The sequence below is a fragment of the Podarcis gaigeae genome, assembly GCF_964106915.1.
Source record: "Podarcis gaigeae genome assembly, chromosome: 2".
NCBI classification, from domain to species: domain Eukaryota; kingdom Metazoa; phylum Chordata; class Lepidosauria; order Squamata; family Lacertidae; genus Podarcis; species Podarcis gaigeae.
Genome location: NC_139679.1, coordinates 70623162 through 70647869, shown reverse-complemented (window position 1 = coordinate 70647869; position 24708 = coordinate 70623162). Strand labels below are relative to the sequence as shown.

The 24708-nt window shown below is 44.6% G+C and overlaps 1 protein-coding gene across 1 annotated transcript; it reads left to right on the top strand.

Moving 5' to 3' along the window:
- The first annotated feature begins 848 nt into the window (after positions 1-848).
- On the top strand, positions 849-18933 carry GFRA3 (GDNF family receptor alpha 3). The gene is made up of 8 exons (XM_083726392.1): positions 849-1390; positions 8428-8706; positions 9885-9977; positions 10811-11138; positions 12136-12245; positions 12902-13036; positions 14944-15083; positions 15548-18933. Exons 1-8 carry the CDS (start codon positions 1345-1347, stop codon positions 15686-15688), a joined length of 1272 nt encoding a protein of 423 aa, XP_083582518.1. The 5' UTR covers positions 849-1344; the 3' UTR covers positions 15689-18933.
- The last annotated feature ends 5775 nt before the right edge of the window (positions 18934-24708 follow it).

Below are 24708 nucleotides of genomic sequence, written 5' to 3'. Positions count from 1 at the left end.
TCCTTCAGTTCTGGGCGATTCTTTTGGAGATACCTGGTATTTCTCCATGATAAACAGGATTTCATTGTTAAGCCTAGCTATCTCACTGCTCATTCTTGACTTCAGAACACTAGTGCATATAGAAAATTGGTGTGGAATACTGTTGATAGTGAAAATCATTTTATCCCTACACCAGCCTCTCAAGGATGCCCAAACCTTTTGGAAATTCAAGCAAAGGACAGTGTCCCCCAGATTGATCCCTGTTGTTAGGCGGGGAAAAAAGTTCCCAAATCAGAATGTATCTAACAATTGTGTGACCCAATAATTTATTGACGTTTTGCTGCTGCATTTGGTTAAGTTTCTCCTTCTCCCGCAAAAAGACAGATCAATGTCCGAGAGATAGCTGCAACTCTCCAGCTTCAGGCGGGGCCTTAAGCAGTAGTACTGGTCCAGAGCAAGTTTAACATGCAAAAATCACTGTTACCTCCAGCAGAGGCAAGACTGGCCAAGACTCCTGTCTGAAAACCCGGAGAGCTGCAGCCACACTGGTCTAGATGGACCAATAACGCTGTGTGCAAAATCTGCACCCTCCCTCCTCTCAGATTTAACTGAAGTGTTGAAGGAAGACTGGGTGAAATTTATATGCTTCCTTTATGTTTTAAAATGGCGTGCCGCATGAGCAATATTTGCAAACAGTTCAAACAGTGTTGGTTTTGAGCTCGTTTATTTGTTTGCACCCCTCAGGAGCGCGAGAGCAACACGGCGCGAGGAAACGTGCGCGCGCCAGAAGAACGCCTGAGCGGCGACAAAAGCGAAGGCGACACGCCCGTTTTCCCGGGCGGCGTTTTCAGACCTGGGGGAAAAAAAATAGACCCGTCCTCTCTGCTTTTCCGGACGAGGTTCCACCGCTCACAAAATTCAAAGACAACAGGGGCCGCTCCGCCTCCTTGTCTGAGGGGAAGCGTCCTCCCAGCGCCAGAAACCAAACCCCAAGGCCACGACGGGGCTGACCCCGTCCCCTACTTCCAATCCATATCGCTACCCCACCCAGAGAGAGCAAGCGCCCTAGCGCGAGGCGGGCCATTCCTGCCACGCTCCGCCAGGGCGCTACTCCTGCTCCCCTCCCCTCGCGCGCCGGCGGCGAGTTCCCGCCTCCCGCTGTAGCTCCGCGCGCGCACCTGCCCAGTGCGAGCTGAGAAGGCGAGTCCCCGCGAAGGCGGGACGACGGGGGCAGGCTGGCAGCAGGTGGCCACGCGAGGCTGCCCAGTCCCCGCTGAACTAGCGGAGCATGTGAGCCCTTCCCTCGCAAGACCGGCTCGGAGTGGAGTGACCGCGCGTGCTGCGCCTGCTGCGCTTCCCTCCGCCATGGGCCTCCCTTTGCTGCTGGGGCTGCTGCTGCTCTCCCGAACCGGTAATGGGGCGTCGTGGGGGGGGGGGGCGCCGTTGAGAAAGGGCTCCGGTGCGGGGAAAAGGCGGTGTTGGATCTGCTGTATGTTTTCTATCCTACCCCACCTCCGTTCATGGGGGGCTTGCTTGGCGCCCCTCGCCGTCGTGCGGGACTGGCGCTGGGGTTGCGGGCATAGAGAATCGGGCGCTCTGGGGCGGGTCAAGGGAGAAGTTGTGTGCCCATCCGCGCCTTTTAGCTTTTGTTTTGCGCCCCGCTGTCTCTAATAGGACCATCCTTTCTCTGTGTTTTTCCCCCCCTGTCTCAAGGCAAAGAGGGTCTGGCATCCTATGCCCGTCTTGCTGGGAGGCGAGCCCCCTGAGCGGACTTTGCTTCCATGTAAGCCAGCTCAGGATCGGGCTGCGCGTGTCTCTCTCGGCGGGGCGATGTCTGTCCAGGTTTCTGATCCAGCGTGCGCTCGGCGTCTCGGATTTGCAGGCGGCGACGGGGAGGACTGTCTGACCACCCTGTTTGCTAATCACTTTGGGTGTGTTCAGGCCAGGCAGATCCCCGATGGCTTTATTGATGGGTGCTGGGAGAGAAAGGAAAGAGGGATGTACGGCCATATAAAAGGCTACGGAGGAACAGCGCAGTCCCTATTCCGCCGCTTGCTAACGGAGGGGAGAAAGTGCCTGTTGTTTACGGGGTAGCTGATTTGCGGGAATAAAGATTTGATCGCAGATTTCCATTTCGAGTGCCAGGCTGCTTTCTCTGTCGGAGAAACTTTCGGCAAGTGGCTGCCAAGCTGTTTGCCGGCCAGAGAAGGGCTGTGACCCTTTCCTCAGCCGTAGAGTTAGAGCCGCTCCGCAGCGCGCTGTAGGAGCAGTTTGCAACGTACAACTCGCCTGCTCGATGGGGTCGTTTTCTTATAAATTGGCCGAAATTAGATCTGTGTATGTTCCGATTGTGGAATACGATCAGAAGGGTTTTTCACATGACGTTTATATATATTTTAAATATATGCATATGTATGGTCTGCATTTAATTTGCATATCCTACACTGGCTATATTGGTTTTTAAATTGCGTTTCACACTTGTCAGGGGCAACACCAGGGGACAGCTATCTCCGTCTAGCTCTGTGAGCTTCCCAGACAGATTTGTTTGATACAGAGTACTGTTAGGTGGATCCTTGGTCTAATATAACATAGAAAGGTCTAATCAAACACGGACAGTTCTTGGGTTGCTAATGCAGGAAGGAAAGATGAAGAGGACCATTTTAAAATGAAATGCACATTCCATCTGATGTGAATTTTAGCATGGCATTATCTGTCATGCTGCTGCGAGTGGAATCTTCCAAGGATGACCTAGAGCTCTCCAAAGCAGCTCATGCCATGGGGCAGCAAGGCGCCGGGGGATGTTGGACAGCCACTGAGCCCTAGGAAGCGCAGGCACCTGAAGGTGCAGGCTTAGTTAGGCACTGGAGTGCAAGCCTGAGGAACAAGCACTACACCAGAGTAAAGTGATACTTGTGTGAAAAAAGCTATTCACGAGTAGACCAAATCCTCAGGCAACCCAGATGCCCTGCTGCTGTGCTCAGACTAAAAATCATTCAGTTCATGGCACAAAGTGCTGTAGCCGTAAATTTGCTCCATTGCCCTGATGACCGCATCCCTGTCTACCTAGCTGTTCAATTCAAGACCTCCCCCACATCTCACATTTTGACTTCAGATTGCCTTTGACCTTGCTTCTTAACCTGCCCCTGGGTTTGAACATGCAACTAATACCAAACTGAGTTCAGTATTGTCCATGGTTAACTGTCAGCTGCTCTGTCCTTGCGTCACCTGGAACAGGACATTGTAAACTAGGGAAATACTGGTAATGGGGTGGGGTTTTTTGTATCATGAATGAAAATATCACAGAAAGGGCTGTTGTGTTTACTGTATCTGTGATCTGAAAATATAAAACATACTTTTGTTAGAATAGCTCTAATCTGCTCACTTTCCTGCATTAACAACATTAACACATGCACAGATTGCATGGGAGTGAGTCAAAATGCTTTGTCAAACATGAAACCACTATTCTGCTTTCTACCCTGTATTAACATAATTCACAAGTGACTCATTCCAGACTAAACTAATATGAAGACTTCTTTTATTTTTGAAACTTGTATTCATCTTTAGTTTGCGTGGTAGAATTGAACTCATACCTTTGGGATAAGGCAATATAGAGTTTTAAGGCTACAATCCTATGCACATTTACTCAACAGAAAGGATACAATGAGCCCTTTCTGTGGTGGCTCCCTGCTTGTGAGATGCTCCCTCCAGGGAGGCTCACCTGGTGCTTTCTTGCATATCTTTAGATGCCAGGCAAAAACATCCCTTTTCTCTCAGGCCTTTGGCTTATTAAACAACCTATGGCCTTTTAAACTGTGTGATTATGGGTGTTTATTATTTTTGTTTTACTATGTTATGCATTTTTGTTTTTTATATTGTAAACCACCCTGTGATCCTCAGATGAAGGGCAATAAAGAAATTTAACAAGTAAATGAAAATATACTGCTTGGTAAACAGGAGTAGGGTCAGCCTTTATGGAACCACATGCATTGTTCACTTGCAGGGAAACCAAATTTCCTTCCTTGGATCCCCCACAGAATTGGTTCACAAACTTTAATCTAGAAACATAACACAATGACGATTATATTAATTTTAGATAGATATACCACTGGCTGTACCACTGGCTGGATGCGGGTGGCACTGTGGTCTAAAGCACTGAGCCTAGGGCTTGTCGATTGGAAGGTTGGCGGTTCGAATCCCCATGACAGAGATTCCCGTTGCTCAGTCCGAGCTCCTACCAACCTAGCAGTTAAAAAATACGTCACAGTGCAAGTAGATAAATACTGTATTTTTTGCTCTATAGGACACACATTTTCCCCTCCAAAAATGAAGGGGAAATGTGTGTGCGTCCTATGGAGCGAATGCAGGCTCCTATAGTGCAAGTAGATAAATAGGTACTGCTCCAGCGGGAAGGTAAACGGCGTTTCCATGCGCTGCTCTGGTTTCACCAGAAGTTGCTTAGTCATCCTGGCCACATGACCTGGAAAACTGTCTGTGGACAAACATTGGCTCCCTTGGCCAGTAAAGCGAGATGAGCGCCGCAACCCCAGAGTCGTTCGCGACTGGACTTAACTGTCAGGGGTCCTTTACCTTTACCTTATTACCACTGGCTACTTTTAATGACCTGGGAGATATGTGTGACCACCTGTACTGAGAGATGTTGAATCAGTATCCATCACAAGCAGTAAGAAACACAATAAGAGTCCTGATAGATCAGATTGAAAGTACATCTAGTCTAGCATCTCATATCTACAAGCCAGCTGTCTCTGGCAACTCCGCTAGTAGCACATGAACACAACAGCACTCTCCTGATGTTGTTCCCCTTTAGCTGGTATTCAGAGGGAATCTGATTCTGGAGGTAGTATATAGCCAGCATGGATAATATTCTTGATTGAGTAATAAAGAGTAATTTAGTAGTGAAATGTGATGTTTAGCACTACCCATCTGCTATATCACTGACTTTCTGTGTGTATTGAAACAGCATTTGGTGGCATTATATCTGTCAGCATTTACTTCTCTATTGAAATTATGCAGAACATCATAGCTAATGACCCTATATCCCTTGCTTCTCCCTTTTGCATCTCACAGGGCATTGGTAAACAGTATGGTAGTTAGCAGCATGTAGCATTTTAATCACCATGTAAAAATGGTGAAGGTTATTATTTTCTCTAGAGAAACTGCTCAGTTTCTTTTTTGTGGTTTAAACCCCTAGTTCATGCATGACCAAACTTGGCCCTCCAAATGTTTTGGGACTACAATTCCCACTGTTAGCTAGGGATGATGGGAGTTGTAGTCCCAAAACATCTGGAGGGCTAAGTTTGGCCATGCCTGCCCCAGTTCATCTGCTTGCCTGCCTTTGAGCTGTTCCCCTGGGCTTAATTGATCCAGAAAGGGTTATCTGTGCTGGCGCTCATTACCTCCTTGCATCCTTGCTTCTGCAAGTGGCACCCTAAAATTCCAGGCAGCGACAGAGGATCTAGGCCGAGCATTGTCAGATCCAAGACATTACGCTTAATGCCAGACTGCAAAGGTTCATTAGAGCTGCTGTGGGCCTTAGGCACCAGATGACAGGTGAGGAGCCAACCCTGGAGTAGAACAACTGTCCCACTTCAGCTTCAGAGAGTGCTATAGCTGAAACTGGTTGTGCACCAGCAGCTGGTGTTGGAAGCTCCTTTGCAGTCCTTGTTGGGCACCCTGGGCAAAGAGGACCTGTTGCCTGACCCCTTGTTGCTTGTTATTTCTCTTTTTTCCCTAGGCAGCCAGCTATCCATCCTGGCCCCACTTCCCTTCCTCTACTTCTGCATCTCCTCCCTGGTGCATGTCTCATTTGCAGCCAGCTTCTGTTTCTGTAGTGGGCTGTACTCCTGTTGGCTGTACTCCCACCCCCAAGGTTTAGGGGACTTCCTGCCCAGGTAGGACAAGGTTGGTGGTTGGTAGTGCTCCCCCACACCCAGGGGTAAGGCTACCACTGGCACAACACTTCCATCCACCTGGCTGCTCTTTGGATTGTGGGCTGTGATTGCCCTGATTAGACAGTTGCCTGGCCCTTCCTCCCTTCCCTACACGAATGGTTGTGGTATCCCTGCAGATGGTTGTGTTCCTCCTGCCATACGAGGTATGGTGGTAGGAGAGACATGGAAGATGGTTGCAGCAGCTATACTTTGTAAAGACAGCTGCCCCCTTTCCCCTGCATATCTCTGTGGGATGCTCTATAGTCAAATCCCTGCCATACATTTAAAATACATCTAAAGCACATGGCTCTCTAAAAAATCCTGGAAACTGTTATCTACCCATCACAGAGTCACAATTCTATGTGGGAAGCCCATGTGCTTTAAGTGTATGCTGTGGAAGTGATATGTCCGAATTTCCTAAAGTCTCTTGTTAAGTGTATAGTAAGAATGCTTGGGATTCAATAGATGTTAACCAAGCCATAATAAAAATTGAAAATCAATATGCGAAGAGAAACACTGAATGTAAATCAAAAGCACACTGGGGAAAATGAGAGATGGTGGACAGGAATATGAGTGTTTTAGAATGGGGCCATATTTCTATGTTGGGGTGGGGAACCTTTTCAGTTTGAGGGCCACATTCCCTCATGACCCACCTGAGAGGGGTGGGAAAAGCCGGAGACAAAAGTGGATGGGGCTCTTATTTTTCTACCGAAAGCTCCATTCCCAGCCACACACATACCAGAGATTTCTAAAGGCCCTCATGCGCACGTATCTTTCCATTTTCCATCCAGGCAAGGAAGAAGCTTTATCACAATCCAAGGACACATTCCAGACAGACAAAAGCACTTGAGGAGAGCACTGAGCAAGGCTGGTGAGGGATAAGGCCAAGCTAGAGGAGTTCAGACCTCAAGGGAGCCCCAAGGGCCAGATAGATCTAGTGGGCCACATTTGGACCCTGGGCCTGAGTTCCCCCACCCCTGTTGTATGTGATAGAAATTTGAGGAGCGTTTCATTTCTGCAACTGTCATTTTTCAAGGACAAGAACATCTGCCCTTCAAGCATGGTTCAGTCTGCGCTGTTCTCCATTTGGCTCACATTCAAATATAGAAACCACTGCAGTAACTGGTTGGACCTGAAATGAGTCTATTTATTAGTGGTTATAGTAAGATGCCAAACGTGATACCAGGAAGTCTGTCTGTAGCTGTCATTTCTGTCACTTATGTAAGTATCAGGACGTGAGTCTGGAGCTGGTGCCAAATTGCTGAAGTGGACTGGAGGTTCAAACAGCACTGCTGTCAAAGACTGGGCCCATCTATTTCACCAAAATGTAGATTTCCACCAAAATTCAACACCAAAGTATAATCCTGCCCAACTGGACACTGCTGCTTTTTTTTTTTTTTTAAAGGCTTTAGAAACTCTTGATTTTATGTCAGAAGAATAGATTAAAGTGTGGAGATCTTCCTTTCTTCTAAAAAGCATTTAATGCAAGGAGTGGTGATCTTTACATGCTAGCAATTATCAATTGCCAACAGCAAGAGGTAGATAAATGTAGATTTGTAAAAAGAACTCTCATACACATCCGTTGGAATATCGAAATAAAAACCATACTATAGCAATGGGAGGAATTAAGTGTAGCACTATGGCGTTTGTTTTGTCAGAACAAGCTTTTCAGCTTGCCAGATGGAACAACACCCTTTCTCTTCCTGCTTTACACTGTTTTGAGACTTCTTCCAAATCGGGGACGAAACTAGGCTTTATTTCACCCAGGTCAAAGACCCAGTTTGGCACACCCCCACCCCTACGCGGTAGTCACGAAATCTGGGGAACCGGGTTCACGTCTCCGCTCCTCCACCTGCTGCTGCTGGGTGATCTTGGGCCAGTCACACTTCTTTGAAGTCTCTCAGCCCCACTCACCTCACAGAGTGTTTGTTGTGGGGGAGGAAGGGAAAGGAGAATGTTAGCCGCTTTGAGACTCCTTAAAGGGAGTGAAAGGCGGGATATCAAATCCAAACTCTTCTTCTTCTTCTACATTTACACACACACACACACACACACACACACACACACACACACACACACAGAGGGAGCCTCAGTGGGAGTCCTCTGGAGGCTTAACATAGGGCAAGAGAAAGGCTACCCCCCTCCCCGTAGTTACAGCTCTGACTGAACTCACCCCCACCAAAAAAAAGCCAATGGGGGGGGACAGTGAGGGAAGTCCTGTGGCACTAGCTGGAGTCCTTGTCTTTGCTTCCTCCAGTAGGACTTGTTACTTGAATCCCACACATCTCCCCCACACACACACCTTGATAATATGAACAACAGGATAGGCAAAGCATACATGTGTGCTAATCCACATTAGTGATTGTGGCAGTATAAACATTCCAGATTGCTTAATTCAGCAAAAAGCAGGAGCTTATGCTTGTGCCCTTGAAGGGATGAGAAAGTGGCTGCAGTATGTGAATTTCTGAAATGCTAACACACACTCTCTCTACTTGAACAGGAGGCCTCCTTGTTCTCTCTCTTGATCAGCCGCACACCTGTATAACAGCAGAGACCCTTTGCTTGGCTGAGCCTGCCTGCAGCGCCGCTTATCAGACCTTGCAAAACTGTTCCCAGTCTTTTTCCAAGAGCAGTTTCCTCCCTGACCAAGAAACCAGGAACAGATGCTTCGCGGCAGGAACATTTGTAAGAAACAGTTATTTTCAGGAATGCAAGTGTCACCGGCGCACACGAAAGTTGGAGCAGCTGTGCCTGCGCATCTACTGGACTGTTCATTTTGGTGAGATAGAAGCTTTGCTCACTTTTCATTTTGTATTATCACTGGTGGCGGGAGGATAAGAATTGTGTGCCCCACTCCAGAGCAATACCTGAATATCTGGGAGAAGACCCCTGGACCTGATTGCAAAAACAAAACAAAAATATTTGCACCAAGTCAAGACTAGCAATTGTCTGGCTGACTAGAAAGTGTCTCCCCAGGGTCTCAGTCTTCTTAGATCTAGCCTTGTTTCTTGAAATTCTTTTTAACCAGAGATGCTGAGGGTTGATTTTTGGATCTTCTGCTATGGCTCCTCCCAAAGAATAGAAAGCTATTAGAAACCCATTGCTTAATTTTTGCTACCTTGAAATTTTATTTTCCACGATGGTTTACAAAAAGAATAAAAACATATATTTGAATGTTTACATTGACAATATTCTAAAATAGATGTCAAAATCAAAAGAGATCCCTCATAATTGTTTTTTAGACTGAGGTGTGGTTCTTCTCTTTCTGTTAATTAAAATCTTAAGCATTTCCTGCTTAGTTTTATGTGCCCCAGCCCCCGCATTAAGGAGCCAACTGGGAACATGTAGATAGACTTCTTTTCCACATGCAGCTGCCTGCAAGTGCTCTCCCACGCTGAAAGTGGAGGGCCTTCTCCGTTGTGGCCTCTCCTTTATGGCATAACATCATCATCATCAACAACAATTTATTATTTCTACCCTGCCCATCTGGTTGGGTTTCCCCAGCCAGTCTGGATGGCTTTCAACAGAACATTAAAAACAGAATAAAACTTCAAACATTAAAAACTTCCCTAAACAGGGCATGCTGTCCCTTGGGGCATTTTCCCTTTTTTGTCAATTATTTTTATTGGTTTTCCAAAGTTTTCCTTGCACCTACATTAATAAATGTTGGTACCAGGCAAATAGTTTTCAATTCACCCAGTTTTTTATGAAATTATTTTTTAATGCTGTATCATTGTTTTTAATTTAGCTCTGAAAGAATTTTAATCTGTGCTAGATTGACATGCGTTTTAGCTTTGTATTGCTCTTGTGCTTTTATGTAAATAGATATGTTTAGAGTTGCATTATGCTGCCTTGGTTACCTTTTTTTTAGAGTTCGTATTTTGTGATTTTCTGTTTTATTCACTACACACATAACTTATAGTGTGACTCATAAGTAAATAAATTTATTTTGCACAGATGACTTTCATTTGGAGGTGTCACCCTATGAAGATGCAGACAATGAAGACTCTTCAAAGACCAATTACAACAAACTGTCAACTAGGATTTCAGGTAGAACCTATACTAACATTTGGTTGTCTTTTCTTTTCCTCAGGACCTACATACTACAGCTGAGTTTTTTTAGGGAGAAAGGAAATGTTTTATAAGCAATTTAAAGGTAGCATCAAGCAGACTAATGCTAGGATGCCAGGGTAAACATATGGTCTAGAGGTGAGGGATATCAGCATAGACCAAAAATAAAACACAAACTCAAATCTGAAAGGCAGAAATAACTGTTATTATAATGTAACAGAAAGCAGAAAGTATTAGACTCTCAAAGATAAAGTAGTCGTGTGAGGTAAATTTTCCACAGAAAAAAGTTTTAGTCTGAGAGGAATCTTCTGAGAGGTAACAGCAGTAGCAGCCAAAAGAAAACTCACTGGGTATGTAGAAGGTATCACACCTTTTGATGTGTGTACACAGAGAATAGGAATGCGCCACCCACCAAAACTCTGGCCTAGTATAAAATCTTCCCAAATGAGGTTCTGCATAAGGGTAGAACCCACCCATGTGATTGCTTCCCCCAGCCTTCAAGTCTACTCTGATGCTACACAGAGTATCTGGGTAGCAACACCAGGGCAGCAACACCAGTGTGCATGGTGCTTTTCAGAGCACAGAAGGACAAGTGCCTACTCCAAGGAGTCTACAATCTAAAGCTTCACACAGGGAAAACTATGAAGGAAAAGGAAGCAGGTGTAAATAAATGAATTTCTGAATTGCAAAGTGATACTGGAAATGGCTTTGACTACATTTTCTTCGTGTTTAATCCACATCTTCATGGAAATGATCTCTGGAACCCACTATATATTCTTGTCTTTCTGTGACTTTTGTTGGCTCCCATATAGCTATGGATAGGACAAATCCCTGCCTGCATGCCACAAACGTTTGCCACTTGAACCACAAGTGCATGCGTCTGCGCTCACTCTATGCCCAGACCTGCAGCACAGAGACTACCTGTGATCGGCGCAGATGCCACCGACACCTGAGACACTTCTTTGAGAGGATCAGCGCGGATTTCACGAAGAGCCTTCTCTTCTGCCCTTGTCAAGACGAGGTCTGTGGTGAGCGGCGCTGGAATACCATTGTCCCAGAGTGCTCTTTCCAGAGCAGCAGCAGCAGCAAGCCAAACTGCCTCATCCTGTTGGACTCCTGTCTGAAGGACAATATCTGCAAGTAGGTCTGGCACCAAGGGCGTTGGGGTGGCTGCCATAGTAAGCTATTAGTTGTATGAGGCACAAGTAACTGGATCCTCAGGCGGATTGTACACTTGATACAGTAAAAGAAGGAAATAAAACTATATGTTTCCATAATGCCTAACAATTTAGATAGTCCCAGTCTATACACATTTTAATTTTAAAATGCAATCTGTTATGTTTTTGAAACAGCAGATCAGGAAAAGCATCACCTAAATCAGGGATGGACAATTTCTACATACTAGAGAGACACTTTATTCTCCAGACAGATGCCTGTGAGCTGGAGGTGGTCAGTTTCATAATAAAATTGGAGACCATCTAGTAAGAAGGACTTTGCTCTTAAGGAGAGCATATGCTCAATATGTATGTTTATAAAAGGTAAAGGACCCCTGGACAGTTAAGTCCAGTCAAAGGCAACTATGGGGTGTGGTGCTCATCTCGCTTCAGGCCGAGGGAACCAGTGTTTGTCCACAGACAGCTTTCCAGGTCATGTGGCCAGCATGACTAAACTGTTTACCTTCCCGCCACAGCAGTACCTTTTTATCTACTTGCACTGGTGTGCTTTCAAACTGCTAGGTTGGCAGGAGCTGGGGCAGAGAAACAGGAGCTCACCCCGTTGCATGGATTCAAACCACTGACCTTCCGATCAGCAAACTTAAGAGGCTCAGTAGTTTAGACCACAGCTCCACCCGGTCCCCTTGTATGTTTGTATATTACATTAAACATGTGAGAGATGTAGGACTAACATGCCTGTCCCATAAAGTATTGCCAGAAAACACTGCTTCAGGAGCCACGTAAGCCATGAGCCATCAGTTGCCCATTCCTAATATAGCTATTACTTTTAAAATGAAGATCTATGATGTTGCTTGGCTTTGCCTAAAAAGTGGCTTTGGTTTATAAACTACAAGACAAATGAATAAAGCAATCTCTGTGGTGGTAAAGAAAGCCCTCGTTCTGATATTGTTATCTTCCACCAGATCCCGGCTGGCAGACTTCCAAGAGCAATGCAAGCCTTCAGGCACATCTTCAGATGGCTGCTCTCCACACAACCATGCTGCATGCCTGCAGGCTTACATGGGGATGGTTGGTATGTGCTGGGCCCAGAGGAATACACTGGGAGCTTGATGAGGGTTATACCATTAGACATACCTGGGGGGGTGTGCAATGTAAGGTCCTGCCTTCCCGGTCTATGGAACAGAGAGTGAGAAAGGAGCGTAAGCTTCTCTGAGCTGTAGGAAACTCCCTCTTCTGAAGACTTGGTCCATCTTCCTTCCCCTTATAGCTGAATACTATTCCACTTTCACATTCACTCTGAAGTTGGAGGAGGAATATTAACCATCAGTTTCTTATGTTAGGTGGTTATTAGCCATGGTAACAAAATTGAGTATCCATGTCTACGCCTCTGATTTTGATATGCTGATGCCAGAAACAGGATCATTTAATGCCCTGCCTATGAAGCATTTGGCTGACCACGGCAACAGTGTGGTTGTGCTTTAGTTAATTACAATTTTAAAAATTAGATACATTTTTCCCTTCCGCCAATTTGGAGCACAGAGCGACTTCACATCAGAAATCCTTAGAAGGAGGTTGAGATTGGCAGGATGTTGAATTGAGCAGATTGAGATAGCAGATTCTGGGGTTATGGAAAGCATGCCTAGACTGGTGGGTCTGTATCTTTTGATTCGTTGGTATTCTATATGGGAAAATTCTGACTCTTTGTTTTTTTTGTCTTGAAATAAATAGGTACACCTATGACCCCCAATTATGCCAGCAATTCCAGTACTGACGTCACACTGTGGTGCTCCTGCAAGGACAGTGGCAATCAGAAGGAGGATTGTGAGCAAGTCCTCAGCTCCTTTGCCAACAACAGATGCCTCAGTAAGTCATCCAAACATATGCCAGACATTTAGTCCATCTACCCCTATTAATTGTTATCCCCTTTTCATAATAACACTAGAAGTCAACTTTTCTCTGATTAATTTAATTTGGCAGCAGATTCAGGACAGGCAAAACAAAGTACTTCTCTATCCAGAGAATTCACTGCCACTGGATTTTATGCATATATTAAATTTAAATCCACCTTTTCATTGAAGGTGCTCAAGATAATGTGTTTTATAAAGGATCAGAGAAGTTCATAAAAGAAAGATCTGTCAACTTATTCGTTGTTTAGAAACATCCATAATATTAGAGGTTGTATGTCAGAAGTCGGCTACAAACAGAGACATCTTGTTCCAGAGTGGGAAACCTTTAGCCTTCCAGCTGTTGTTCCCATCATCCCTGAGGGCAAATTGGCTGGGTCTGATGGGAGTTGGAGTCTAGCAATAGTTACCCCTTCCCATCTAGCTACTGGCCTCTTGCCTACATACAAATTTACCAGAGGCATCTAGTCAGCCTCTTTTGGAAACAAAGGTCCTTTATTCTGATCCTTTAGGGTACTTCTAGGGTTCTTGTTGCTCATCAAGCAAGGGATGGGAAACTTGTAGTCCTCCAAGTTATTATTGGGCTACAGCTCCTATATCTCCTGACTATTGACCATGTTGACTGGTCAAGTGTTGGAATCTAACAGCATCTGGAAGACCAGAGGCTCCCCACCCCTGTTAATTAATCACTCCGGCATTTACAAATTCATTTGTTCTAACTAGTCCAGTGGACTTTACATCAGCTCATTGATCCTGCTTCTTGAGCATAAAATCAGATATTGGCCCTAACTTTGCCCTTCTCTCTATCTATTATTGTCAACACATCTCTTAAAATGTTTGGTCTTGCTAAGATTTAAATATTTTATGACTGTAAAAGCTCACAGAGGACGTAAAACAGAACCAAAGCTTGCTTGTTAAACATTTAATGGCCCGGCTTTTTTCTCTGTTGATTATAAATATGGAAATTTTTTCGTCCCCCCCGTCCCCACCCCGTTTAAGATTTGGGCTCTTCTTTGACCAAACATGCTTCTCCCCTTTGGAAGGGAGATAAGCCATTCCCCTGCAGACATTGGCTGGTCTGTGTTTCGTGTATGCACCTTACAGCATGAAAACAGCAGCCCAGCTAAATCATGACACCTAAAGCACAGTGGCAAATTCCGGAGTAGACTTGCAGTGGGTTAATTGCCACATGCTTCGGCAATCAAAAATCAATTAAAAAAAATTGTTGATTCACTAAAATAAATCAAGCTGTACACAAGGAGTGTGCAGTGTTTTCTTGCTCAAGAGCCATATCCCCTCGTAGGCAACTTTCGGGCGGGGGGGCACACATGCCATTAAGTGGGTGGGGCCAGAGGCAAAAATGAGTGGATTAATAAAAGTGGCTCCTAACTTGGTTCAACAGGCTGTATTCAAGCCATGCAAAAAGTCAGAGAATTCCATACACACAAACACTTCTCTCTGTCATTCAGGCAAGCAAGAGGAGATGGTGCTGTTCAAGGACATATTTGAGTCAGAGAAAAGCACTCAAGAGCACAGAGCAGGGCTGTTGAGAGTGTGGCCTGGGAAGGGGGCATGGCTTGGGGTGATTCATGGGATTTGGAAGAGCCCCTGGAGGGCCACATTTGGCCCCTGGGTCTGATGTTCTCTATCCCCGCAGTAGATGCATGCATAGCCAAAGCTGAGCAGAAAAGGTCTGCTCTCTCCCTCTCAGGCCATTTCCAGGCACCAATGCATGGCTGTCTTACAATGATTTATCCTGTTAGTTACACCTGGCGCTCAAAGACTCTGGGACCCAGAATGTGTAACCTGACTGTAGACACGCATTCAGGTCCTCACACAATCTCTTGTGTGTTCTCTGCTTTACAGGAAGTGCAATCCAGTCTCAGATGATCTTAAACCAGAGGAATATGGAGGTTCAGGAGCAGCTGCAGTTCACACCTTCCCTAAATTTCCAGGGAGATGCCACCAGCACAGATGGCACAGTTTTCACTTCAGAAATGCGTTGGGTATGAACCGTTCCTTCTGTTTGACACAAAGCCAGCTTCTTCTGAATCCGTAGCAGGGATATAGGGAACCTGTGGCCCCACAGAAGTTGCTGGTCTCCAAGCTCCCATCAATCCAGTAATGAGGGACGATGCAGCTGCAGTCCAGCAACATCTGGAGGACCACAGGTTTCCCATTCCTGATCTGTAGTGTAAGTGGAATCAGGTATGTTGTTATGCGCCTATAAAGCAAATGGTTGGCATAACAAGGTTGCTTTAGTTAAGTGTGTTCTATTGTGAGAGAAGGATGAGCAAAGAAGCTGGCACCTTTGTTCCCAGGGATGTCCTCAGGTCTTCTGAGTAGAGCAGGGGACACCATGCAAGTAGAAATGGTGCTGGTGTGGAAAGGAGGGATTCAAATGATATGTTGTGACGGACAGCAGATGTATCCAGTCATGAGTTCTCTCTCTCTCTCTCTGCCTTTCTAGGAAGCTGAGAAAAGTAAGATGCAGCCAGAGGTCCTCATGCAAGACGGAAGATCATTTCCTAACTCTGTCTACTCTGGAGCCCATCTTTCTTCACTCACTTTGACCTTCACGCTGCTCCTTCTGTTACTTGGTCCGCCATAACATCATACATCTGGCATTGCTCCTGACTTGTAGTTCCATGAGAAGGGAAACTGGACATTGTTTCATGCCAAAGAGGAAGCACTGACCACCGCAAGCCTCTTCCCAGGGCTCATCCGCTTCTGCCTAGAACTCTGCCACTTTCACTCGCTGTTCTATGCAAGGTTGGCCTGCCTGTGAAAGGAGCAGGGGTGCTGGTTCTCTTCCCAGTGCCCACAACGAAAAGAAAGCAGGCAGCTTGGAGATTCTAGGGACCTATTGCCTTCCAATATTTTTTATTTTAAGAGGAAGGCGCCCATTGCCTCTAGACTAGCAAATGAAATGCTATTTCTGGCTTCAGGCTTCTGCCCCCAAATCTGGATCCTCTACTCCTTGGTGGTGTTCAGGGCCATGTGTGTACGCATGTCCATTTCTTTAGACATACAAAACAAAACTTGACAGTGATGCTAAATTGTATCCTCTGCACTTAACCCTTTTCTGCCCCATTTTCTGTGACTCATGAGTCATTTAATAACTCAGAGCTAGTTTGGGCGTCTGTATTCATCTCAGTAACATACAACTTTCCTGTCTGGTATTATATGAGCCTTCTAGACTTTCATAGGAATTTGCATGCAGGCTTACTAAGATTTTACCCACCAGAGTTTCCTCGGAGCAATGAAGTCTCTCCCCTGAACTGCAGAGCAAATATTTTTTTTCCATATGTGGCTACCAAGCATCCCTCCACATGTGTTTCTGTACATTCTGTAGCACCAGACATTTATCCATAATGTAATAATTCCAGATGTAAATATTTGTGTGGTGTAAACTGCTGTTCTTTTGTGCTGCAGTGGTATGTTGTCCATTTCTAGGCACACATTAATAATTCACACCCCCATTGTGTCACCACTTCCTTGTTGGCCTGCTCAAATTTTTGGAAGAGGTAGCAAGCTAACTGCTACAACCTCCCTGTGTTGCTGTTTGGAGGCTGTGAAAGATGCAGTCAGTATTGCATCTTGTTTCTCTCCTACTCCCCAAGAAAAATAGACAATGTTGTGGTTGCCAAAGTTTCCTGCCCTATATTTGGGAGTGGGTGGGGAACAAGGGCACAATCCATCTTCCTGTGAATGTTCTACCACATCAACCAGTGACGACAATGCCTCTGTGAATTTCCTGTTTTTCTCATCCAGGTATGAGTTATTTGTGCCCAGTGAAGGGGTCCCTGTACTGCCCACCAGCATAGGCTCTGTTTCTATGTACATTTACTGGTCTCAAACATTGAGGTATCATTTGGAAAGGCCTGCCCATCCATTCTGCAGTGGGAATGGTGTTTGTATTATTCCAGCTCTTTACTGAAGGCAAAAAAGGATTTGCTTGTACAGTGGTACCTTTGGTTGTGAACAGGATCCGTTCCGGAGGCCCATTCGCAACTTGAAAAGAGCACAACCCGCATCTGCGCACACGCGGTTCGCAATTCGCTGCTTCTGCACATGCGCGTGACGTCATTTTGCGTGTCTGTGCATGCGTGCGCGGGGGAACCCGGAAGTAACCCTATCTGGTACTTCCGGGTTGCCGCAACACACAACCTGAAAAGGCGCCACCTGAAGCAAATGTAACATGAGGGATGACTAGCGTTTTTAAAATGTTTGTAGCTTGTTGTAGCTGTACAGATAACTTTGAAAGCATGTCTTCTGAAAAACAAGGCAAGGAATGTGAAAGGGTTACAATAAAAGCTTATTGGTGTGTTTTTTTTAAAGGAAAAAACAACAACAACAAATATTGGGTTTGGCAGTGTAATACTGGCACAGAATATGTCTTGGATCCAGGCACCTGAAGTGTTGTGGGAATCCAGACCTTGGAACAGGCTTAGTATCCATATAAGCTGAAAGCTTTCTCAACTGTGCAAATGTTTTTACAGCATTCCTTAGGGTAAGCAAGTCCTGAGTGGAAAATCATGGGAAGTCTTAAACTTCATTTGTAAATGCTTTCCCATAAGCCAATTTGCATTTCACAACACTGTTCTCCATTCTAGTTCAGTTGCCAAATCAGGCTTACTTATACAACATAGAAAGTTACAAAAATAAAGTTCAGCAATTTTATCCAGCTAAGAAGCATACTTACTGTAAGATTTCAAGTCCACAACCCAGTCCGCAATAGGTCCAGTACCCATGTGCAGTGGGATTGGTCCCAGTAGAGCAGGGGTCACCAACCTTTTTAGGCCAGGGCATACTTGTGAAATTTTGGAAAACTGCTGTGAGCACCAGTCATAAAATGGCGGCTCCAGAGGTGTTTAAATTACACAAAATGCTACCTTCGGCCATGGCAGAATATATATAATGGCTGCCACATCTAAAAGAACAGAAAAAGAGACCGGGCCACTAAATGGTGTGGGAGTGGCCCACAACAGTGCATGCAGCCCTGCTATCAATGGGGCGGGGGACCTCAGCCTCTTATGCATTCAAAGAGAGAAGCTCTTTGCACTTTCTCTCTGTTCAGAATGTAAGGGAGTGTGTCCAGTCCTGGCATCCATGGAAATGTGGGAATGTTTTTAGACTGGGGGGCTCAGTGCAAGCAGCAATTGAGCAAAATATTGTGCATTGGATTTTTAAGGGGATTATTTACCAAGACCTTCCATGGGAACCATAGGAGGTACTTGCAGGCATGCTGGCAACTCTTGCTTGAGCTTTGTTTTCTGGGTGCCTTCTTAGGTCCACGTGCCTGTCTCACCATCCTCTTTCAGCCCCGCTCCCCCTGTCACTTTGCTATAAATTACTTGTGCTCCAGAACATAAACTACTTGCTCTGTGGAGGGAGGGAGGCTGTATGGCGGAAGAAAAGTGTGGTCCCTTTCTCCTCCTACATGGGTAAGTGGGGGAAGGGGCAAAACTGCTTGCTGGATCTGCAGTGGACTGGATCACGCCCCAACTGCTTTTATTTCTAGTACATTCCACTGAAATTCCATTTTCCGTATCTGGCTGAAGTGACACAGTATTTGAGTCTCTGTTGACTTTTCAATGTTGTGACGTTATTTCCTGCTACTTAACATAGTAACAATGGTAATTTGTCTCTACTGAATACACCAGCAACTCTCATGCCTTTGTTAAAGCTTCAGGGCAATAGAAATCTCTAAAATGTTATCCGTCTTCAAAATACAATTTAGGTCTCTTTGGCAAACAGAGGAAGCAGGAGCATTGAGAGCTGCTGTAATGTACATTGCAATATCTTACAAATGTGGTTCAGACTATAATATCCAAAATAAAGTTTATCTTACAACTCTGGGAGTTCCTTTCCTTTACATTCAGCAAAAAATGCACAAAATGTCAGTTCTATCTAGTGATGGCACAGTGCAGGCAGCTCTCACACAACAGGTTTGAAAATGAAACCAAACCAGAGAGATATGTCTAGTCTCTCCTGGCAACCTATGGTGTTAGAATTCAATTATGTTTATATAACTTGACACAGGAAGCATCAAGCCTCAACTTCTCTATGTGTTGGCATTCATCTGCCTTGAGAGACAATGGAGTGTGCCTCCAGGGGTGAAGTCAAACCACTGTGCTAGCAGCACCAGTAACCTCCCCAGGGTGCAAGTCGTGGTGTGTAGAGATCCTGGGCTTCCCAGACAACGACCCCCTCTTGGCTTCACAGACGTAGTCCAAAGACAAGCAGAGCAATATGTTCAGCACCAGCTTGGCTGCAGGAGTTGCCAGAAGGAGGCATGCAAGATGTCATCCAGCCCTTTTAGGGACTCCACTCCAGATTTGTGTAGGGTTTACGCCTTAGCCTTTTCTTCTCCTGAAGATAGCCCACAAGGCAGCAAAGGTTTAGGTTAAGAGTTTTCCTTCTAGACTGGCTACCTTCTCAGGTTGACAAGCTGCATCTGCTCCTCACTTCCCTCTACAGCACATGCAGAAACTGCCCTTGTGGTGCAGGAGAGGGACCAGGCACTTACTTGCTCAAGGTCATGCTGTGAAAATACAATTTCTTGTGATGCAAGATTTCGGCGATAACCTTTACCTATAAAGCTTCCATCACACTTGCTAACAAAGACCAGTCTAAGAACTTGGTGAAGAAATAGGTTCACCAGTGTGCCAACTTTGTTAAACAGATACTGTTCCATAGGTTCGCTATTCCTCTGGAGATGGGGAAAGGTTAGGTTGGTTGTTTCATCATAGCCTTGGGAGAGTTTATAGTTGATTCGGCATGTGTTCCTGTTGAAGCCCTGGTTGATCTGTGGAAAAAATTAGATAAACCAGATAATGGATGCCATCTCTTCTAAGCACACACCCTTGAATGGTACCCCAGGGAACTTGGAGTAATAGCAGCAGGGATAATTAGTAGAATGTAAGTGGAGAAAGACACATTCTAAATGTGATCAAACACAGGCTAGATCTCACTTTAGATCATACTTGGTGATAGTTGCAAAGAAAGAAGTCTCCCCACCACTATTGCATCCACACACTGCAGTCCAGTGGAACTGTTTAGGTCTGTAGAGTGTTAGTCCCCAGTGTGAACACCAACAGGTTACAGATAGTTCATTGTGACTTATTTGCTAAGCACTTAGTGGAACATAGAACTCGACATTCATTCAAACTGATCCTGACATGCATCTTTAACATGCAGGTTTTCTGTGTTGTTTTTTAAAAGGCAAATTGCATTGACTGGAGAGGGGAATCTGCTAATTAACCTCTTCCTCCTTTGCTAAAGTCTTAACCACTGCTAGTGGTTAAGTTGCAGATGTTTCTGGGTGACATGAGGTAGCAGATTGCCCTGGTAGATGACCTACATCAGGAGAAAGTGTGATGTTGATTCTTCTGAACCTTTCAGCAACTTTCAGTACCATCAGTCCTAGTATTTGGGACAATTTGGATTGGGAATTAGATATACTGTACAGTGGTACCTCGGGTTAAGTACTTAATTCGTTCAGGAGGTCTGTTCTTAACCTGAAGCTGTTCTTAACCTGAAGCACCACTTTAGCTAATGGGCCCTCCTGCTGCCGCCGCGCCGCCGCAGCACAATTTCTGTTCTTATCCTGAAGCAAAGTTCTTAACCTGAAGCACTATTTCTAGGTTAGCGGAGTGTGTAACCTGAAGCGTATGTAACCTGAAGTGTATGTAACCCGAGGTACCACTGTACTATGCTTCTGTTGTTCCACTCCTATATAACACACAGGTCTCATAAAGTGGAGGTGGAGGAATTTGGCTTTGTGCAGCGGTATCTGTGGCTATGGAGCTAGGCGTTGTTGGCATATCAATGACACCCAGCTCTGCTTTTCTTATAATTTAGATGTAGCAGTGGATGTCCTGAACAGATGTCTTCACTTGAAACAATAGGTTGGCTAACAAGCTAAACCCAGACAAGATGGAAATAGTGCTGATGAGTAGAGCTTGGCAAATGCTATTTAAGTCAACAGTGAGTGATAATGGCTTTGTGTGACAAATGGCATCTGTGGTAGTCCCATTCTTCAACTGCTTTGCCAGCTGCACCTTATCTTCGAGAGAGCCTTCTCACAACTTTCCATACTTGGATAACACACAAGAATTATTGCTGTGGTGTTTGCACATGGACTTCCCTTTGAAGAACATTTGGAAACTTTGGTAGGCTCAGATTCCAGTGACCAGGTTGCTAACAGGGATCTACTACACTGCACCCATTTTATGGGTGCTAAAATATATTCACTGGCTCTTAGCTTGTGTCCAGGTGTGATTCAAAGGGTTGGTTTTGTAACTTGTAAAGTCCTGAACAGCTGGGGACCGGGGGGGGCTACAAGAGGGCTGCGGTCAGAGTCCCCACAGTTGCCTGGCACAAACATTCTATATCCTTCAGGCGCCAGATTAAAACTGTCTTATTTGCCCATGCATTTAGCGGATGATTGCTTATTGCTTACTTATTACTCCCTTTTGTGCTTCCCTTATCTGCTTTTTCTTTTCAGTGATTGATTTTTTTATTGTTTGTTTTTATTACTTGATAAGCTGCCTTGGTTGCTTGAAAAGCTTCAATGCAGAATGCAAATGCTTTAATGAAAGAAATTAGATTCTCTAAAATTATTCTTAATAATCCAAAGACAATACAAGGCAGCAAGCAACCAAAGTTCACTAAGCCCCCACCCCAACACTCCAAGTGTCCTTATTTTCCAGGGACAGTCACGGATTTACAGAAACCGTCCCAGTTTCTTATTTGATCTCAGAATGCCCTACTTTTCCTTAGGATGTCCCTATTTTCATCAGAGAAATGTTGGAGGGTGTGGAGTTATGCAACCCCCAAGCCAAGGAGACAAGTAACCATAAAGCTTTTTAAAGACATCTGAATGCAACCCTGTAGAGGGAAGTTTTTATGTTAAAACATTATTTTTATTACGTTTTTATATATGCTGGAAGCCACCCAGTATCTGGGCAACCCAGTCAGATGGGCAGGGTGTTGTGTTGTTGTTATGTCACACAATGCTTTTGGTTGTGCATCCAATTGATCCAATACGCTTTTAAATGTACCGGTACTTTTTAAAAAGTATACTTGCTTTGGAGTGCTTTATAAATCAGTACTTAATTGCTCAACTTATTAATAAGAATTAATACTTCGCTTAATTTGTTAATTACTGTATGACACCTTGTGAAGACTTTATTATAAAAGGCAGGATATAAATACATCAAATTAATAAAATACAATTAGATACAGACTCGGACACAGACTTAGCTATAATCTAATATAAACATGTTCACAATTACATGTTTCATGATACAAGTGCACTCACTAATGAGCCCAGATTGGAAGCAGCTCCCTGTCTAGTTTATGCCGAGTAAGGAGAATTCTTATGAAAACAGAAATGAAAGCAGAAATTGCCAGTGTTCATTTATTCATCTCATGTCTAGTGAATATGATTGGCATCGACTGTTGTTGGTTTCACTGTGCAAATGATAATCTGCATTCCATTTCCTTTCCGTTGAAATGAATGGGGTGGAATAATGTAATGGCAACATAACTTATGTAACTTATAAGATTTCATCGCAGTGAGAGGTGTAACATAGTTTTCAACAGAAGACAAACTGCAGCAGAACGGAAACACTGCTGCGTGTGACGAATACAGGGAAGAAAGGAAAACTATGCCTCCTTACATCCCTAATGCTGAGCGGTGCATGAAGGTATCTGGCTACATGATGTGTCACATGGTTATGAGGATCTATAAATATTTTGGCTTTCTTTTCAAATAGGTCAGGTAATGGTCATTATGTAGCAGGGCAGATGGCCGATTAATTTTTTTCTAAATCTCTTCCGGAAGCTACTTACAAGCAGATTGTTCCATAATTGGTTTGTTTTTTAATGCCCCTTTATTATTCATTATTGATAACTATCAGCAAAAACTACCAGAGACGATCCTTTGGGCTCTGTAGGTGAACTGTTGATCCATAAGCAATTAAGGAGTTATCTGCTGACCCACCAAAAGAGTCCTATTATGGAATGTGGAAGTTCTCAATTATTGAAACCTAATAGTGCCCACGCACTCTGCAGTAGCTTTCATAAGGGACTAAACCTATTTTTTGAGTCAGACACCAACCTGTAGTTTTCTACTATTTGCCAATAATTTGTTTCAAGTGAGTTTGAGGCAGGCCTCTGCAGATATGGATGGAGAGCTGCCAGGTGCAGCCTTGGCTCCCCCCTGGCCCCCAGCTGTGTGTCCTAACTGGGTCCTCCTGAGACAGAGGTGACGACCCCACTAATAACTTTTTCGGAGATGTGGAGGTAATATTGAAGAGGTGGTCTCTACATCCATAAGAGCCAGTGTGGTGTAGTGGTTAAGAGCGGTAGTCTCGTAATCCTGGGTAACCGGGTTCGCGTCTCCGCTCCTCCACATGCAGCTACTGGGTGACCTTGGGCCAGTCACACTTCCTTGAAGTCTCTCAGCCCCACTCACCTCACAGAGTGTTTGTTGTGGGGGAGGAAGGGAAAGGAGAATGTTAGCCGCTTTGAGACTCCTTAAAGGGAGTGAAAGGCGGGATATCAAATCCAAACTCTTCTTCTTCTTCTTCTTCATAATTTATTCTGTGCAGCTTTATGAAACCGACACGATATGACATTCTGTAAGGACCTTACAGAGATGTAGATGGACTAACATATGGTTACTGTTGCTTTGCAGTTATTTTCAGGGAAGTAGTCCCATAGTTTGACAGCAGGAGCAATGAATCAGGCCTTTCTTTTGGGTGCTGTGGTTGAACTTTTACACTGGTAAAGGAGAGTCTGTTTTATTGACCAGTTGGTTGGGATACTAATGGAGATGGTTCTCCAGAATGCCTTTTCCTGTTTGGGCCTTAGGGTCAAGGAAGGTTACTCTGTGCCATGCTTTCTCTCTCCAGTGCCCACAAGCAAACAGTCCTTCATCTTTTCCATTTGCAGCTGATCTCTTCCATTATCCACAGACCGGGAGGAGATGATCAGTAATTGTTAAGTGCTTGAATCAGAGACTAATAGCTGGCTGCTAATTTGCCCTGTAATGCAAGTCTGAATTCCTGGTAAACAAACTGGCTGCTTTTCACACACAGGGATGGTTGCCAAGAACCTAATATTAGAACTCTGGAGTGAAGGCTTTTAGAGCAATTCCATCCACTCAAAAGATGTTTAATGACATTAAATTGTGTACTAAATAATTAGAAGATGAAGGCTCACTTGGAGTCAATGAGTTATTGTCTGATTAAGGTGGAAAGGGGTTTCTGTCCTACTTTTTAAACAGTTGTACTAAAATGGTGTACCTGATAAATGATAAAGATAACAAGGCCTTTACCTATGGGCAAAAGAATTGGCGCAAGATGACGTTATCCATCAAAGTCTAAACAAGATAATTCCTGGCTTCAGCTTTCTTCCAAGTGGCTTTTTAAAAGCATACCGTTGGTAAAAGGTGATATAATAAAAGTCAGATGTGCTTCTAAATTTTTATAGTAAGCATCTGCTGGCAGGAATTTATGACTTAGCAAAAGGGGCTTTGGGTGGGAAGATGCACCGATTGCTTCTGCCTTGAGGAAAGTAGAAGCTCCACACCACAGAAAAACACAGAGTCAAGTTCAG